At 39.7% G+C, this 19,186-nt stretch overlaps 1 protein-coding gene across 1 annotated transcript in view; it reads left to right on the top strand.

Moving 5' to 3' along the window:
• LOC131251260 (ferredoxin-dependent glutamate synthase, chloroplastic-like) overlaps window positions 1-14,371 on the top strand; it is a 175,449-nt gene extending 161,078 nt beyond the window's left edge. The window contains exons 23-33 of the mRNA XM_058251878.1: window positions 6,737-6,832; window positions 6,923-7,120; window positions 7,196-7,270; window positions 7,500-7,628; window positions 7,747-7,845; window positions 11,200-11,342; window positions 11,471-11,564; window positions 11,671-11,909; window positions 12,001-12,079; window positions 13,572-13,655; window positions 13,752-14,371. Coding sequence (XP_058107861.1) covers window positions 6,737-6,832; window positions 6,923-7,120; window positions 7,196-7,270; window positions 7,500-7,628; window positions 7,747-7,845; window positions 11,200-11,342; window positions 11,471-11,564; window positions 11,671-11,909; window positions 12,001-12,079; window positions 13,572-13,655; window positions 13,752-13,913 — 1,398 coding nt within the window. The 3' untranslated portion in view covers window positions 13,914-14,371. The remainder of the gene's footprint in view (window positions 1-6,736; window positions 6,833-6,922; window positions 7,121-7,195; window positions 7,271-7,499; window positions 7,629-7,746; window positions 7,846-11,199; window positions 11,343-11,470; window positions 11,565-11,670; window positions 11,910-12,000; window positions 12,080-13,571; window positions 13,656-13,751) is intronic.
• Window positions 14,372-19,186: the final 4,815 nt, after the last annotated feature.

Below are 19,186 nucleotides of genomic sequence, written 5' to 3'. Positions count from 1 at the left end.
TTCTTCTTCTCAACTAGAGTGCTGGAAATGGGATATTAAAAGAGTGTTTTTATGTTTTTATGTTTATATTTATGTTTGGGAGGTGTTTTGTGATGTTTTTGAGAAGTGTAGGCTTATGGTAACAATATAACAATGTTATTTAAGTAATTTGAACTAACGTATTCCAAGGAGTTTAAAAACATCGAGGTCATTTGAGTATATTTTCTCAAAATATACATATTTATATCTATGCATAACTTACAATCCGGGTGTCTTATTGACATGCTGTTTTCACCAGTAACTCCGTAACTTGACTACGGCCACAATGGTTAGGCTCTCGGACCTAACGGATTTTGAAAACTAGATGGTGGGGCTCCGCCAGATAAAATAAGGACATAATTGTCATTTCTCAGATTGTTTAATTTGAAGTCCGTATCTTAAAATTCGATGGTGGGGCTCCGCCAGAAATACGGCTTGTGGATCGATAACAGAACAACATTATGATCAAGTCAAAACATTCTTAGGGCCAATGGACTTACAGCCAACGACTATCCAGTGTACGATCTAAATTTCGAGGCCTTGGGTCTTACAACTCTTCCCTTCTAAAAAAAAATTTCGTCCTCGAAATTTCAAAACATATCAACAATAACCATATCATACTTATACGTACCTAGGAATCAAATAGATGAGGGTAACGATTCCGTATCTCTGCTTCCCGTTCCCAGGTTGCTTCTTCTACAAAATGATAACCCCATTGGACTTTAACTAAGGGAATGACTTTAGTACGAAGAACTTGTTCTTTTCTATTCACGATACAAATTGGCTGCTCGATATAGGATGGATCTTCCCGAACTGCTAAGGATTGCCAGTTAATAACAGGTGCTATTATCTTCGGATCACATTTACGGAGCATCGAGACGTGAAAAATGTTATGAACTCCAGATAATTGGGGTGGCAAAGCGAGACGATAAGCTACGGTGCCAACTCGTTCAACAATATCAAAGGGCCCTATAAACCTCGGGGCTAACTTTCCCTTAACACCAAATCGTACTACACCTTTCACTGGTAAAACTCGAAGATATACATGGACTCCCTCAACAAATTCTAAGGGTCTACGCCGGCGATCTGCATAACTCTTCTGCCAACTTTAAGTTGTAAGCATACGTTGTCGAATAAGATCAATCTTTTCAAACGTTTTCCGAACAACATCAGGACCTAAAACACATTGCTCACCAATCTCAGTCCAACAACTTGGGGACCTACAAGGTCTACCATATAACGCCTCATAGGGTGCCATGCCAATAGTAGCCTGAAAACTATTATTATACGCAAATTCTGCTAACGGCATGTAGTCGTCCCAACTACCAGAGAAATCTAAAGCACATGATCTGAGCATGTCCTCGAGAATTTGGTTAACTCTTTCGGACTACCCATCTGTTTGTGGATGATATGCTGCGTTAAATCTTAAAGTCGTCTCCATTGCTTTTTGAAAACTCTTCCAAAACTTTGATGTAAACCTCAGATCTCGGTCAGATACAATCGAAACAGGTACACCATGTAATCTAACAATTTCGTTTATAAACAACGTTGCGAGTCGATCTTTAGACCAAGAAATACAAATAGGAAGAAAGTGGGCTGTCTTTGTCAAACGGTCTACAATAACCCATATAGCATCATGTCGACATAAGGTTCTTGGTAAACCCACAATGAAATCCATAGTTACATGTTCCCACTTCCATACTGGTATCTCTAAAGGTTGCAATTCCCCTGCAGGCTTTTGGTGCTCTTCCTTTACTCGTTTGCAAACGTCACACCCTGACACATGCCTAGCAACTTCACATTTCATTCTAGACCACCAAAATTGCCTTTTCATGTCCTTATACATCTTCGTAGATCCTGGGTGGATAGTAAACTGAGTGTGATGTGTCTCATCCATAAGGGCCTTCTTCAATTCTGAGATATCTGGAACATGTAATCTACCCTGAAACCGAAGTCCACCATCCAAACCTATTTGCCACTCCGGTTGACTTTTCCTTATTATCACATCTTTACAAAATAACGCCCATTGATCAAACTGTTGGGCTTCTATGACTTGGGATATCATAGAGGGCTGAATAGTTAAGTTTGCTAATTGTGCAACTGAGGACTGTAGTGTCATCTCAAAATCAAATTCAGCTATATCTTCTACCATTTTCCACTCTCTCATCATCAATTGTGCCACTTGGGCCTGTGGTTGACAACTTAATGCATCCGCCACCACATTAGCTTTTCCTGTGTGGTACTGAAGATCAAAATCTTAGTCTTTCATCAATTCCATCCAACATCTCTACCTCATATTCAAATCGGCTTGGGAAAAGAGGTATTTCAGGCTCTTATGATCCGAAAAGAGTTCGAATCTAACCCCATACAAGTAATACCTCCATACTTTGAGGGCAAAAACTACTGCTGTTAACTCTACGTCGTGTGCGGCATAATTCTGCTCATGAAGCCTAAGTTGACGAGATGCATATGCTACTACCTTGCCCTGTTGCATTAGGACACACCCCAAACCTATAAGTGAGGCATCTGTATAAACAACGAATCCCTCACTCCTAGATGGAAGAGTGAGAATCGGTGTCGTCGTAAGACAAGTTTTTAGTTCTGTGAATGCCCGCTCACAGGCTCCACTCCAAACAAACATTGCATCCTTTCAAGTCAATCGAGTCAGTAGGGCAGCTATACGAGAAAATCATTTAACAAAACGTCTGTAATACCCTGCTAGACCTAAGAAACTCCGAATCTCAGATGCATTCTTCGATTGTTTCCATTGCAAAACTCTTCAACCTTAGCTGGATCAATTGAAACTCCATTCTTTGAAACTGTGTGCCCCAAAAATTTTACTTCTTGCCAAAACTCATATTTTTCCAGTTTAGCATATAGTTGGTGAGCACGAAGGGTTTGCAACGTCATCTCTAAGTGACACTCATGATCTTCCCTTGTCTTTGAATATATTAAAATATCATCAATAAAAACAACAATAAACTGGTCCAAATAAGGACGGAATACCTCATTCATCAACTGCATAAATACTACAGGTGCATTAGTCAGACCAAATGACATGACCTAAAATTCAAATTGTCGATAACGAGCCACAAAAGCTGTCTTCGGTATATCTTCCTTCCGAACCCGAATCTAATGATACCCAGACCGTAAATCTATCTTCGAGAAATACTACGCACCACTCAACTGATCGAATAAATCATCTATTCTTGGGAGTAAATACTTGTTTCTAATCGTAACCTTATTAAGTCCTCAATAATCGACACACAACCGTAAAGAACCATCCTTCTTCTTTACAAAAAGCACAGGCACTCCCCAAGGTGAATTACTCTGGCGAATAAACTCCAAACGACGTAATTCATCTATCTGTCTTTGCAACTCGTGCAACTCTAATGGTGCCATACGATAAGGGGCTCTGGATATAGGGGCAGTGCCAAGGATAAGATCTACTCGAAATTCTGTATGTCTAACGAGTGGCAAACCTGGAATTTCCTGAAAAACATCTGGAAAATCACGTACTACCAACAACTGTTCAATACATACACCTTTGGACTCGTTACAAATACAGGACATCAAAATCTCTATAAACTTATCTTAAGAATCAGCCACAAACTGAAATCGAGGCTGGTCAAGTATAGAAAAGGTGACTGTCTTAGCTGTACAGTCTAACACTGCATGGTACTTGGATAACCAGTCCATTCCCAAAATCACATCATATTCTAACAACTCCAAAACATAACAATCGATTGGAAGGGCATACTCTGCTATGTAAAACAGGACAGTCCTAACATATAGAACTCAACACCATTCTTTTCCCTAAAGGAGTCAAGAGCTCTAATCCCTTGGTCATTAATGTTCTCGGCAATTCCAATGACTGACAAAAACTATCTGCTATAAATGAATGTGATGCGCCAGAATAAAAAAGGACACGTGCAAAAAGGGATGATACTACAAGTATACCTTCTATGACTCCTCCCTTAGCCTGAGAATCTCTCTTCTGGATTGCATACACACGAGGTTGCCTAAAGGGGTAAGGGTTGTCTACCTTGCTGCCGCTGTGACTGCTGTTGAGACTGTTGTTGTTAGGGCCTATACTGTGTCCTATATGGTGGCCTTTGCTGCTAGGGCTGCTGATGTCTAGGTGGTTGATATGGCTGTTGTTTCTGCGGATTGGGGCAATCCTTTTTACGGTGCCCTACACCACCAAAATTATAACAGGCTTCGAAGAACTGTCGTTGAGGAATAGACGATGATACTGGGGATCTGACATCAGGTCTGGCTAAAAACTGTCGTTGAGGAACAGATGGTGATACTGGGGGTCTTACATCAGTTCTGGCTGCATTATTATATCTAACTGTAGGCCTCTTTGAGGATGAAAAGGGCTGAAAACTACTACTACTCTCTGAAATAAATTTCCTCCTCCTTTGCTGATTAGAAGTAGATAGATGCGTACATTGTTGTTGATTCCAATTAGACTCAAAAATCTGTGCCTTCACTACTCCCTCAAGAGTTGCAACTCAAACCCTCTAACTCGAGATCGCAAACTAGGACGCAAACCATCCTCAAATTTCCTCACCTTCAAATCATCATTGGCTACTAAATGTGGAGCAAAATGAGATAATTCTATAAAACGAGCCTCATAGTCAGCAACAGACATCTCACCCTGAACCAAAGAATCAAATTCATGTGCTTTCTGACGACGAACAGCTACGGGGAAAAACTTACGATCGAATTGGTCTTTAAATGCTTCCCATGTCCACACAAATTTTGGATCTACTGAACGAACAACTGACTTCCACCATTGTTCTGCCTCTCCTTGCAATTGATAAGTCGCTAAGGTAACACATTGCTTGGAAGTATAACCCATAACTTGAAAAAGTTTCTCTATTTCTAACTTCCATAACTCGGCTGCCATAGGATCTGGCTTGCCAGAAAAATAAGGTGGATCTAGACGTCTAAACTCCATAAAAAGAGCACTGGCCCGCTCCTACACTGATGTCTCAGGAGTATAACTAGATCGCTGCTTTTGATTAGGCGTTATAGTTGACATAGTCTGCAACAGTTGTTGCAGTTGTGTTGCAGGAACAGGTATAACTGGATCTGGAATAGATTTTGACGTAGATTTTGACTTAGACTTGGGTTGCACTGGAGGAGTCTGAACAAGATTCTTTCTAGGCGGCATTCTATAGATAAAACACCGAATTAGCCTAAAAAGAACAAGTAAACCTATACAATATACACAATAGTAAATAACCATACAACTCCTCTACTTCGCAAAGCATGAACCTAACAACTCTAACACAACAACATATAGTAAATACATTATATGATTTATGCAGATATTTCTCAGATCATGCTCTGATACCATTTTCTGTCACGACCATAAATCTAGTGTTGGTAATCCATGATTACTATACACCAAATTTTGGTTGACAGCCTCCTTGTGGAGCCCCGCTTATGGGACTTAGTATGTGATAGTTGGAAGTCCCAAAATCGGAGTTCTACGGAGGCTGTCAACCAAAATTTGGTGTATAGTAATCATGGATTACCAACACTAGATTTAGGGTCGTGACACACGCTGATAATGAAATCTTAACCATCCAACTTATGGCATTAAATGGATGTTTAAAACTAAAACACCGTGTCTTCTTTTCAAATGAGTGGTTCGAATTCCAAGGGCAATACAGACAGTTACTATCTTCTTCTCAGTGTAAGTCTTTCATTATGCTACATCCATAGTTTTCGATATTCTAGATGGACTGCCTCGAAACCATGTCATGTGTGTGGTTGATGAGTCACCACCCTTTAAAAGGTATTTTAAAAAATAATAATAATAATAAAATAATTTTTTTAAAAAAAAAGTGGTGAACTATCATAGTCCCATAAAAAGTAGGGCTCCCAGCAGACGGCTTCAGCTCCAAATTACCCAAGTTCACTTTGTTTTTATTCAAAAAGTTCCTATGCCCTTAAGAATTCATCATTTTAGCAATTCAAAAGAACTAATTGGTTGCAATTTTTTTTTCCCAATTCCTCTCATTATGTATAGTAGAGATAATAAATTCACTTAAGATGCAAAAATCTGGTTTATTAAAAAAGCCACTGCATGAGAAAGGAGAAGAAGCTGAAGGATATCTAAACATGTAATCAAATGCGTATGGACAGGGGTCTTAAACGACACATAAACACAAAATAGAATGCGCCCCCTCACAGTCAGTGTTCATTGGATTTCCAGGTCTGGTTGTCACTCATATTCCTATGGACAGTGCTTTGACATCAAACATAGTTACTGCTAAGATTTTTTATTTTTTTTCCTTCTTTCTTTCTTTTCAATAGTATTTCCAATTGAGGAAGGTAATGGCTACGATTTGTTGAGGTTCCTTTAAAAAAAAAACAAAAACAAATAGTGCTGCAAGAGGATAGCTATATCATATCATGTAGTCTGTTAATACTTAGCCTAGCCCTTGATCCCCGTAAATCTTTATCTTGAAGAAACGAATATAAATTTACTGCAAAGCAGACCTATTAGCTTTAGCTTTTGTTACATGGACAACTGAAAATGAGGACATAAGCTCCAGATGCATTTTGTTGGTGTGCTTTCTTCATGCAAGAGGTGATCTAAGTATCTATGGTGGTGAATTGTATATATTGCTTTTCTTTGAATTGTATATATTGATTTTCTTTGAATGGCCAGAATATATATGTATGATTTGGTTTGCAGATATCTGGGCATGATGGGGGAACAGGAGCTAGCCCGATAAGTTCCATCAAGCATGCTGGTGGTCCTTGGGAGCTTGGACTCACAGAAACTCATCAGGTTTACCATTGATTTCCTTCAATCTAATTATGTCATTCTCATTTTTAGATTTTTCCTGAGGCATTCTGTCCGTGCGAATAAATTTTGCAGACACTCATTGAAAATGGACTTAGGGAGAGAGTCATTCTCAGAGTTGATGGTGGGTTCAAAAGTGGGGTTGATGTCCTTATGGCTGCAGCAATGGGAGCTGATGAGTATGGATTTGGTTCTGTGGCTATGATTGCTACAGGATGTGTTATGGCTCGCATTTGCCACACAAATAATTGCCCGGTTGGTGTAGCTAGTCAGGTAATAGGAAGACTAACTTATACCATGTTCCTATTAGCTAATACTATTCCTAATATTTTCTTGATTCTACTGCAGAGAGAAGAACTGCGTGCCCGTTTTCCTGGTGTGCCAGGAGATCTTGTTAATTTCTTTTTGTATGTTGCTGAGGAGGTGATCATTTGCTAGTAACTCTTTGATGACTAAGAAAAATGAAACCTATTGTTAGCATTCTGCATCCAGTTAATCCATTTTAATGTATGTGTAGCTATTGGTTGCTTAACTTTCGGAAGTTCTACTTACAAATGAACTTCTGAGCACTATGGGAACTAATATTTTCAAATTATGTCATTTCAAACTCCGTCACTCTCAACAATTTAATGAAATGTTTGTTTCTCCGTAGGTAAGAGGCATACTGGCACAACTGGGCTATGAAAAGATGGATGATATAATTGGACAAAGTGATTTACTGAGACAACGAAACATCTCCTTAATGAAGACTCAACAGCTTGATCTCAGTTACATTCTATCTGTATGGATATGAAAACACTCTCATTCATATCTACTTACATCCAGCATTTATGTCTGAGTGTCCCTGTGCATCTTGCCTTTGTAATTTTTTCACCTTGTTGGTTCTGACTTGTTTCCAGAGTGTTGGGCTACCAAAGTGGAGCAGCACTGCCATTAGGAATCAGGACGCTCATACTAATGGTGCTGTTCTAGATGACATTCTTCTTTCTGATCCCAAGGTAAATTTTTTTTGGACTAAACTAGTTTATCCAAATACTAAAGTTGCTAGATGTGCTTATTTATTTGATATAAATTACCCAAGTTGTTCAAATTTATTTCAACTACGTTTTTTACCCTTACTGATTCTGATTACCCCTGGGCCGCTTTTACCATTAGGCACATAACGGCCCTGATTTGAGATCTTGCTCTTCTTTACGATAATGCATGATGAAAGCAGAAACATGAGCAGCCCCGGAATCTACTTGATTGAGAAGATAAAGTTCTTTATCTTCACGACCACCACCAATCATCCTCTTCATTGCAAGATCCTGAATAACAGAATATGGTCGATAAAAATGGCCAACAATTCAGTTATTTAGTCAGGGAACTAATAGAGAGAAGATTAGACAGAAATGAAATGAAAGAATGTGAACTACAGATGTGACAGAAAGAGAATAAAAAAAGGCAAAAGGTTCCCTTCCCTAATGCTTTAGTAAGAGATCCATCGGCTAATCGAATACAACTGGAAATATAAACGTAGGAGGTATATCCATTATTCATACCTGTCATGTTGTCAGATGCCCCATAGTCAATGATCCAGGACACCTGAGAGACGTGTTTGCAGATGCAGAAGTATTTGACTGCCTTGTCTAGTTAACAACAGAAAGAGAGGCTTGGAGTGCATCCATGTGTTGTTGTAGTTCAATGCTGGTTTGATCTCTTGGGTCTCAGTCTTTTGTAGTCCTCAAACTAGCAGAAGGATTATTCTTCGGTTCTTCTGGGTGAAGATGAGGATGAAGAACCGAACAGTAGTCCTTCAAATGCACACCTTTTCCCACAATGTGTACATCGGAGCCTTATATTTGTCCATATTCCTCGTCCAGTTTCTTTTTTTTTGAAAGATGATAATTTATTCAAAAAGGCCGAAGCCAACTTTACAAGAAAAAGAAAAAGAAAAGACATACACCCCTAACACTACAACAAACACGGGAAGCTATAAGAAACTTGCACCGATTCCAACACATGAGCTTTTGCCCTTAAAAACACTTCCCGAACTTGCTCCTTACGATTTCTAAAGCATTGATCGTCCAGTTTCTTGCCCTTTAGTGACTTAGAGTTTGTCATCAAGGCTGAACAGTCTAGAAGAATAGCTTGAAAAGCACCTCATCATCTAGCTTGTGTATTTATGTAGTTATATACAGATTCAAGGGAAGGGATTCTCCTCCAAGAATCTGTATACGTTGAGGTTTGAAAATCTAATAAAAAACCAGCAAGAAACTTGAAATTTTTGAGTTGTTTTATTTGACTTTTCCGATCTTCCGAGTCCAATATGGTCATTTGGCAGTTATCTAATTCTTCACATTTTTTTGTTCAAGTGAGCAAAGTATTCCTCTATGGTGCCTGCCATCACCTTGTTCAAGATTGTTAGTTCCATGTGAAGTTGATAAAGACGAGTTAAATCTTCCTAATGAGAGTATCCCATTCGTCCGTGATAGTTTTTAAAAGGTAAAGTCCACGACTAATATTGGGTTGCATGGAGTTCACCAAGACATTACCAGCCAATTGTCACTTTCCCCTTTGTCATGACTAGGATCATCAACATCAGGTTGTTTCCTGGTTCCTGTAATGTTTCCTAGCTTTTTCCATGCTCCAATATACACTGGGACAATTTGGAACCATTCCAAATAATGTGCCATCTAGTTTTACTGTTTTAATAGTAAGACTAGGGCTGTCCATTTGTCTAGATGAAAGTGTGGTAGTTTTACTGTCTCCTATATAAAGATTAGTACTTTTATAGATGATAAAATAATTCCATAATTTAGATCTAGCTGTAGCAGAAGAACCGGGAGACTGAATAACCATCCAATGAGCAGAAACACATCAAATCTCACAACAGTACCTGGTCCAAATAAAAATCTGATGAGTTCTGATGTTTGAAATCCTCATGTGGTCCAGATATCAGATCCCACAGAAGCAGAGGCCTCAGGAGTAGATTCAGCATCTTGATAGGGTCCAGCAGATCAGATCTTGGTGAAATCAGAGGTCTAGGTAGCAAATCCTTCGCTGGAATATGTCCAGATAAGACTTTCGGTGACAGTAAGAACAACAGGAGTTGAATCTGCAATGCAAGTGGCTTTAGAGGGAGAATTGGTGACACTGAAAGATTCCCAATGTAGATTCGATGAAAGAAATGGATTCTGGTATCCGGTGATGATGGAGTGGGATCTAACACTGATCCAGCAACTTTTAGGGCTTCTCGACACAGATCCAGTAACGTTTAGGGTTTCTGGTGCAATTTCAGCAATGCGCGAGATATATCCCAATGTATATGTGATGGAACCGGAGCCATCTGGGGCAGATCCAGCAACACTGGATGATTTCTAGGTAAATCCGATGCCTGATAACTCACCAGACTTGGATTCTGGTACTTGTTGAAGCTTATCTGGTGAGATCTCCTTCCAGATAGAATAGCCGGTGGAAAAATCTCTTCTGGATGATCCACTAATGCATTACAATGTATATGTGGGATGTTGATGGAGAAACTCTCTCTTTCACCGTCTAACAGATTGGAAGAAAAAAAATCGGTGGACCTTCAAAGCGGAGTTTGTAGCAATCTCAATGTGATGACAGAAAGTAGGACTAGAGACTAGGAATGCCAAAAAAAAAATGGAATCAGTAATGCTCTGATATCATGAAAATTGAAAGAATATGATAGAGATTAGAGAGGAACGTATGAAAGGAAGAGAAATTTCTTGTATAATCTCTTCTCCCGGTTATAACCTTATTTAAAGAGTACACAGTTTTACAAAGGATAAGATATACAGACTGTTCTTGCTAGCTCTCTCAAGATTAATTCAAACCTTAGCATGGTTCTCCTCAGGTGTAACATAAGTTCATGTACATTATCTGGTAGGTATTCCACAAGTGTTCTTAAGTCTATACTTACTGATAGATAAGATGGTAGCCGGCATGAAACTTTAGCCACAACTTTTATTATGAATCCCAACAATTTGACATTTCAAATAGAGTGGAATGGGGGAACTGGATGTGTAGCTGACCCCAGTTAGTTGAGAATAGACAGATGCACCTTCTCTGTTTCTTTCATATGTTCATGCATTATGTCCTTGGTTTTTCTTAGACATTTAGGCTTGTTCACCTTGCCGTTTGCTGCTTGATTTACGAAATTCTAATCGTAAAATGTTAGTTTTGAGCTTTATTCTTTTATGAAACAAATATTGGGAATTTCTGAGAGTTGGTAGCTTTCCATGGAGTTATGTTTGAGGATTATTTTATGTATCATCACCAACAAGGAACTAGATTGTATGTGATGCTGTTTGTGGCTTGAGATTCTGAAGCTTTCCTCTTTTCTACAGATTTCTGAAGCAATTGAGCAGGAAAAGGTGGTTAATAAAACGATCAAGATATATAACGTTGACCGTGCTGTATGTGGCCGCATCGCTGGTGTGGTTGCAAAGAAATATGGAGACACAGGTTTTGCAGGACAACTGAACATCACGTAAGAACAGCTCTTACGTGGCACTGATGTCCAAAGAATTAGCGTTAGCATAATCTGATAGACTTGTGAGCAGAATGATCAGAACTTGGTAGCTCAAACAATTTACTTGGTCTCCCTTTTGTCTCCAGATTTATAGGAAGTGCTGGGCAATCATTTGCCTGTTTTCTGACTCCTGGAATGAACATCCGACTTGTTGGAGAGGCCAATGACTATGTAGGGAAGGTATGATGAATAGTCCATCTTGCATGCATTCATATTCAATCCTGTAGCATAATCAATGAGGAACTTGATTTTTTGTGAACGCTACTTGATACTTTGTTCTTTTAAGGGTATGGCTGGTGGCGAGCTGGTAGTAACTCCAGTGGAGAATACCGGCTTTTGCCCAGAGGATGCAACAATAGTGGGCAACACCTGCCTATATGGAGCAACTGGTGGCCAAATCTTTGTTAGAGGGAAAGCTGGCGAACGTTTTGCTGTGAGAAACTCTCTTGCGGAAGCAGTGGTTGAAGGGACTGGAGATCATTGCTGCGAGTACATGACAGGTGGTTGCGTCGTAGTACTCGGGAAGTGAGTATCTTCTTACCCTGCTCTATTTCTGTATCCTTTTTTTAAGAGACGAGGGACGTAACTGGATGCATGGCATTTTCTGTCTTGACAGAGTGGGCAGGAATGTTGCTGCCGGCATGACTGGTGGCTTGGCCTACATTCTTGATGAGGATGACACACTCATCCCCAAGGTTTGTGCTTACGGATTTTTAGTGCCATCTTATTCACTCAGATCTGGATACTTAATATTTTAAGATTATGGTGATGCTTATGTTACTGTGAGAATATATTTCTATTGTTTGAGCTGCATCATTGTCCTGGTGCACGCTATGAGCTATCTCGAAGTTCCAATTCTAATGGCAAATGGGATCGCACTAGGTTGCACACCTTGTGGATGACAGGTGTCGTGTTTTTTTGAAACAAACTACAAGAGAGGGAAAAAAAAAAAGTGCAAAATAAAAACGAACAAAAAAAAAATAATTGAGAGCCACATGGTGTTCCATTTGTTAGTATGGCATTCTGTTTTGAGGTTCTTTTGAGTTACTTGGATGAGCTACCATGGAAAGGCCATTTATTTGGTATCATCCATGTAGTATTAGTAACCATAAGTGGCAGTAAAGAGCAGGAGAAGCAATAGGAAGTACAAATCAAGTGATTTTATGACCTGAAGTGTTTGGGTATCATGAGATTCACAAGTGGGATGATTACCCTAAGAAGATTTGTGACCTATGGCATGCATGCCTCATGTTATCCACATGAGATTCTAATTAGAACATAGACTGAATTGTGCATGAGATTCTGAAGTGATGCAAATGTAAATGCACATTCAAGTGCTTGGGTATCATGAGATTTTGAAGTGGGAGCAAGACCCTAAGAAGAGTCATGCAATGATGGCATGCCTGCCTCACATTCTACACATGAAAGTAATATAGGTCCAATTGTGCGTGAGATCCCAAAGTGTTTAGAATGTAGATGCCTATTCAAATGCACATGCAAGTTTGTGGGTATTATGAAATTCTGAAGTGGGAGCATCACCTTAAGAAGATTAATGCTAACTATGCATGCACACCTCATGTTATACACATCATGCTATTTACAACATAGATGCAAATGCAGATGAAATTCTGAGGTGTCTAGAACATTGATGCAAATGCAAATGCACATCGTGTATCATGAGATTCTGAAGTAAGAGCATCACTCCGCAATGATTCATGCAGCTGTGAAAAGCCTGCCTCACATGATAAACATGACATTAAGTGAGTAACAATGAATGGTTCTTGAATTTAGGGGTTGTTTGGAAGTTTCCCCTTCTAGCACAGATGGAAGTTTTCCTCCCAGTCTTGATTTTGTCCAATTGAGATTCGCATGAAAAGGTAGGAAAACAGGATCCTAGTTAGTGCATTCAAAGCAAATTGGATGGATACTGCTCAAGTTTGGAAGTGCTTCCGACTTTGGTAGTTCTTCCAGATGGATTCATGTGGTCATTCCTCGGTAGATGCCATGTATAGGAACTTAACTTGCAAGTTCTTTGACTGTTTAAACATATCTGTCATGACTTTCAAGTTTATTATTTTCTGTTCTTATCTCTTTGTTTCCTTTTTCTGCTGTCTTGTGCTCATTCATGTGTAATCTTGACTTGATTTAAAAGCTCCCGTATATTCTGCATTCCTTGTTAATGAACAGGTAAATAAGGAGATAGTGAAGATTCAGAGAGTGATGGCACCTGCAGGCCAGTTGCAATTGAAGAGCCTCATAGAAGCCCATGTGGTAAGAATAGAGCAACCGAATTCAAATCTCTCTTTTTTGCCCATCATTGGCAACCATTGGAACTGAAAGACCTGGTATATCCATTCCTTTTTGAAGGATAAAACTGGGAGCAACAAAGGTGCCTCTGTTTTGAGGGAGTGGGATACGTATCTGTCTTTGTTTTGGCAATTGGTGCCACCTAGTGAAGAAGACACCCCTGAGGCCAGCACAGACTTTGAAAGTGCGGCAGCTGGACAGGTGACACTGCAATCTGCATAGTAGGAACAATACTACGAAAAAGCGGTGGGGTCAATGAATAATACCCAATGTGGATAGCGAGGGATGATCTAGCACAAAACAAGTTAATGAAGCATATGAAGACATCACTAGCGTGAAAAGTGAGATTACCGCATGACTTCGAAGATTCAACTGTTGCTTCACCGGACCGGTGACCATCGCTCCTCTCCTTGAAGAATTAGTCGTGCATCTTAATTGAATGAATGAGCCATGCTATCCCTCAGATGATGCAATACTTTCCGAGATGTGAATCTTTATTCATATGTTCCCATTCTTGAGCAGGGTTGGCCATGTTCGTAGCCACATTTGCTTCCTGATAATTTTTAAACCTGTGTAGTTTAAACTCTGCATGATCATATCTTCCAATGAAAGGGTTCAATGTGATTATATCTTCCAATGAAAAAGTTTCAACTACATGGTGAACAATGTTTGGAGATTCATGAGGATGGTGTGATCCAATTTGAATTGACCATAAGAGTGTTGTGTTGTGTGTTTGTGGTTACCCTCTTATTAGATTTGAACAGTTCTTGGCACAACCACAACACTCGTACCGGCAAGCTTTCTGTACTTGTGGGGCCAATCATTTCATTTATCAAGACCTTTTATCTGAAATGGATCCCACTGCACAAGTGAATGTTCAGTTTAGTGACTTTGGATACTCATTGTGGTGGAAGTGAATTCCTAAAATATAGGATCTCTCTCCAAAACCCTTTATATGGTAGTCTTGAGAGCCATATGTTACGTAGCTAATTTTGGTGGGATCTTCTTTTTAATCATGACATTGTCATCTATGAACAGAATTAGAGCCAGTATTTTATTTCAACTATATCTGTGATGTACTCTAGGGTTCGCTTGTTTGGATAGAACGCAAACTAGGAAATGCAGCCAGTTTGCATCAACAAGACAGTTGCACCAATTTAGGAGCAGCAGATGCTGCAACAAGGTATTTGCATTTGCTTTTCCCTCAACAAGAGAGTACAACCTTCTCTTCAAAAAGTTAAATGGAGGGAAGAAAAAAAAAATTACTTTTGATGTGACGTTTTAAATAGCAATTTTGGGGGGAAACTATGGGGTTGTGTTCCAAGAAGTTGCAAATGTGAAGGAAAAGCATTTTCCAGGAATTTTCTTTATGAAAACAAACCAACGTAAAGGGTTTGCTTCCCCTAAGTTGATTTCAGTTTACCTTCCACTTAATTCACACTTTTGCTCTCTCTTACATCCTCTTGCAAGTAATTGTTCTATCAAGATTAGTGTTTCAACTACATAAAAGCTTTCTCGAGACCATATGCATATATCGTAGACTTTACATGCTTTATGTTATTGGCCACCCTCTCCCATGAGATGGGTGACCATAGCAACACTCCACTCCACTCCATTCCCTATTCTTTCTTGCCTATCCTCTCTACTGTGACCGTGCTCACCTGCGAGCCATTATCATCATCGAATTGGGGAGTAGTAAAGATGCTCCTCTTCTTAAACGTGTGGTTGATTTGAGTGGACACTAGTTTTCCTGTCTAGCCATTGTCATCGTCCCTCAATCCTTAAAAGGGTAATTCAGGTGTCAAATTGCACCATCCAAGGCCCAACATTGGTATTTAAGCAGAGATAAAAACACAAATTCGATGGAGATGATAAGATGTTGATTCAGCGATGTAACTAGCTCTTTCAAGCCCTTGCCACGCAGCCCTAGTCTTGTCGTGGAAGCATACTGCATAAGCCTTGGTCCTGCCTATTTTGTTGCTGTGCCTCACCAATTGCATTGCCGAATAACTGTTCTGCCTCCACCACCACATCTTGCCTGTTGGTCGTATGTGCCCTTGAAACTCCACTTTTTATTGATTGGATTTTGGTCATGAATGAACGGTTATGATGAATGGAATTTGGTCATTAGCAACCTCTGTGATTATTTTCTTTTATCTTGTGGTACAATTTTGCATGGAAACATTTTTCACATGGGCTATATAGTTGATCCTTGTGGATTAAATCTTGGTTGGTTCCATGGTGAAAGAGTAATAAATGCATGGCCGGGTTTGGTTATGTAAGAACTTATGTCCTACAATTCTCAAGTATCCTAAATTCCATAACCATTCCAGAACATTATACCATCTAGATCTTGTTTTGTGGCTATCTTATTTATTTTAGTATACTAGTATGATGAACCAAGATGGCTTGGTCTCCACCATGGGGTCATTAGTCGCATCTTTGTTTTGGACCCTTCACCACATGGGAGTGTGGATGTTCATTTGTTTACAGATTATTAGCCTTGATGTGATGACTTTGATATATTCGCGATACCATAATACATGGTTGACACATGGATGTAATTGTGTGCCTGCATCAAAGTTAAGAAACCTCTCTTGATCTAACAAAGGATTTACCATCACCATGAACATATGATTGGTGGCTTATATCATAGTTATAGGGCATCCATCAAACTTATCTTTGTGGCCCATACTTTCAGACGTTTTGAATTGATTTTCTGATTATTATTATTTATTTATTTTACAATTGATATTTTATTTTAACCGTTGATTTTGTTTTCTTGTGCTTGACAACCAATAGTTATCATTTATTTAGTAGCCCACCCTTCATTGGGCATGAGATTAAGACAAGTGTAGGTAGCCACAAGGTGGATGGGGAGGGATATGGTCTATTTTGGTGCATTGATATTAATTTGTGCATCTTATTTGTCAATCATGTGAGTCCTTGTGTCATGTAGCCGGTTGAGCCTTTGGAAGCTGAAGAGTGAAGACACAAGAGTACAAGAGCATCAAGGAGCAAGGAATATGTAAATGAGGTGTCTTGATAACCTTAACCCTTGACCCAAAAACAACTATTGAACCACTACATGATCTTGGCTTAATAGGTAAACCTTGTCGATCATCCCATAGCCTTAGGAACCTAATTGGAATATAATAGATAATGTTAAAAGAAGTGCGAACTTGCTGTGAAAACATATGCCCAAAACAATATATTTCAAGTAGTGCTCGATCCCATTGAGCAGACCTTGAGGGGTCTTCGGTGGCATCGAAGACCCCCTTGATAGCATCGAACAGGAAGTCAAATACGTCCAGCAACAATTAACCATTTATCTGATCTTCTCGATGGCTTCAAAGATCACTCGATGATATTGAACATGTAACTCAGATATGTACAACAAGAACAAATCATATTATCCGGTTTTCTCCATGGCATCAAGGTACCCTTCGATGGTATCGAATGTCACCTCGATGGCATCAAAGACCTTTCAATAACATTGATAGAGTCATTATTTGCCTGTTTTCTGACTATTGGAACTTGAACTTCTTATAAAGGGCATTCGGTTCAATTCGTCGTTGTTTCCAATACTGGGTATGCGGGTGTGCCAGAATTAAAATTGCGGCTCCAATTCAAACCAAACAACAATGACCCTGAGCGTTGAGGTAGGCGGACACATAGTGTATGACCGAGATATGAAGAGAACGGTCGCCTATTCAACCACTTGGTTGATGTGTAAATTAGATCAGGTGATATTTAGATGGTGTGGTTTGTCATCTAATGATGGGTTACTCCTTTACCTTCCGTACGAAAGGACTTTTCAATACAGATGAAATGAGAAGATAAAGAAATCACTACAGTCAGTCACGACGAGCAGCTGAAGAACACCTTTCACCTTTCCGATTGATGAATTGAGTCCAACATGCGAGCGTAGACTCAAATTATAGCTAAGATTATATGCTACGGGATTACTGCTATGGTTTACTCTAAGAAATGTAAATCAACATATTTGGAAAGTAAAGATTACACTGGAAATGTAAATTTGCTTGATAAGGAAACTAACAGATTACATTAGGAAATATAAATTGACAGGATAGTCTGAAAGATAGATTGGTTTGTTTGGGTTGGTGTAATATGATTTTTCTTGCTGAATTCTTCTTCTATTTGTAACTTTGATCCAACCGTTCTAGATCCTTCCCACGTTCTAACGGTTATCATAATTGCTCTCCACTACTCGGCTTATGGATGCTTTCCACGTTATGCTTCCTTCGTTTCTCCTTTCGCCACTTGTCATGTGATCGATCAGGCACAACTGTTCTCCTCTCGGCCGCTTTAGTCAAACACAGCACCACCTAATACGTCCTGGCTTAACTCACCGAGAAATCTCCGTACATATCTGCAGATCTCTATTTGTGCCATGCACATCCGTACATATCACATGTACTCCCCTCTAATTGGTCATTGCAGGGTACGGACGTAATGGGGATAAACATTGCCCCCCACGTCTTTGTACATTTGGTAAAAGGTGAGTGACGTAAGACCCCTCATTAATGTTGTATTAAATGCGTACACGCGTCGCTTGGGCGATAACCACCTTCGGTCGTCTTATTAGCAACGATCACATCCAAAGCTCTCACACAGACCTTGTCCAACTCCTCAAGGTCAGCCAACATTGCCTCTGTAAACTCGAAAGGGGTTAACTTAGCCTGATAGGCGGTTCGCAGGAATGGCACCGTGATTTCCATGGGCACGACCGCATCGTGTCCACAAGTTAACGCAAATGGGCTTACCCCAGTATTAGTACGAGGCGACGTTCTATAAGCCCAAAGAGCCTCAAACAGCTTGATATGTCATTCTCTTGAATTTTCTCGTATCATTTTCCTCAAGATGTTCTTGATTACTTTGTTGCTGGCCTCAACCTGGCCATTGGCCTGGGCGTAATGCATGATTGAATGTAAATTCTTTATGCCGTATCTGTTGGCCATCGCCTGCACTTCCTTGGCCATGAAAGCCGCATCACAGTCCATGGTAATGGACTACGGTATCCCCAAATGGTGGATAATGTTGGTTTTGATAAATTCAATGATCTTTCGATAGTTGATTCCATCTTCTACCCACTTAGTAAAGTAATCAGTCGCTACTATGATGAATGAGTCCATGCGAGTCGAAGGTGGGTGAATCTGTCTGATTAAATTGATCGTCCACCCTCGAAACGGCCATAGATTTATTATGAGATAGATTTTGGTCGCAGACGCATGCTAGACTGGTCCATTCCTCTGGAAAGCTTCATAGCCTTTTTGCATACCGGATGCAATCGGCCATCATCTTTGGCCAGAAATATCCATAGCATCTGAGTGTAAGTTTCATCTTTCTCCCGGCCTGGTGAGCCCCATAAATCCCTTCATGGACCTCCTCCATGGCTAGCATGGCTTCTTTCTTTGACAAGCACCAAAGTAAAACTCCATTGACCCATTTTTCGATACAACTCACTATCAACC

This window comes from Magnolia sinica, chromosome 7 (assembly GCF_029962835.1).
Source record: "Magnolia sinica isolate HGM2019 chromosome 7, MsV1, whole genome shotgun sequence".
Lineage (NCBI taxonomy): Eukaryota > Viridiplantae > Streptophyta > Magnoliopsida > Magnoliales > Magnoliaceae > Magnolia > Magnolia sinica.
The sequence above is the reverse complement of the archived record's forward strand: the minus strand, read 5'-3'. Positions and strand labels throughout refer to the sequence as shown.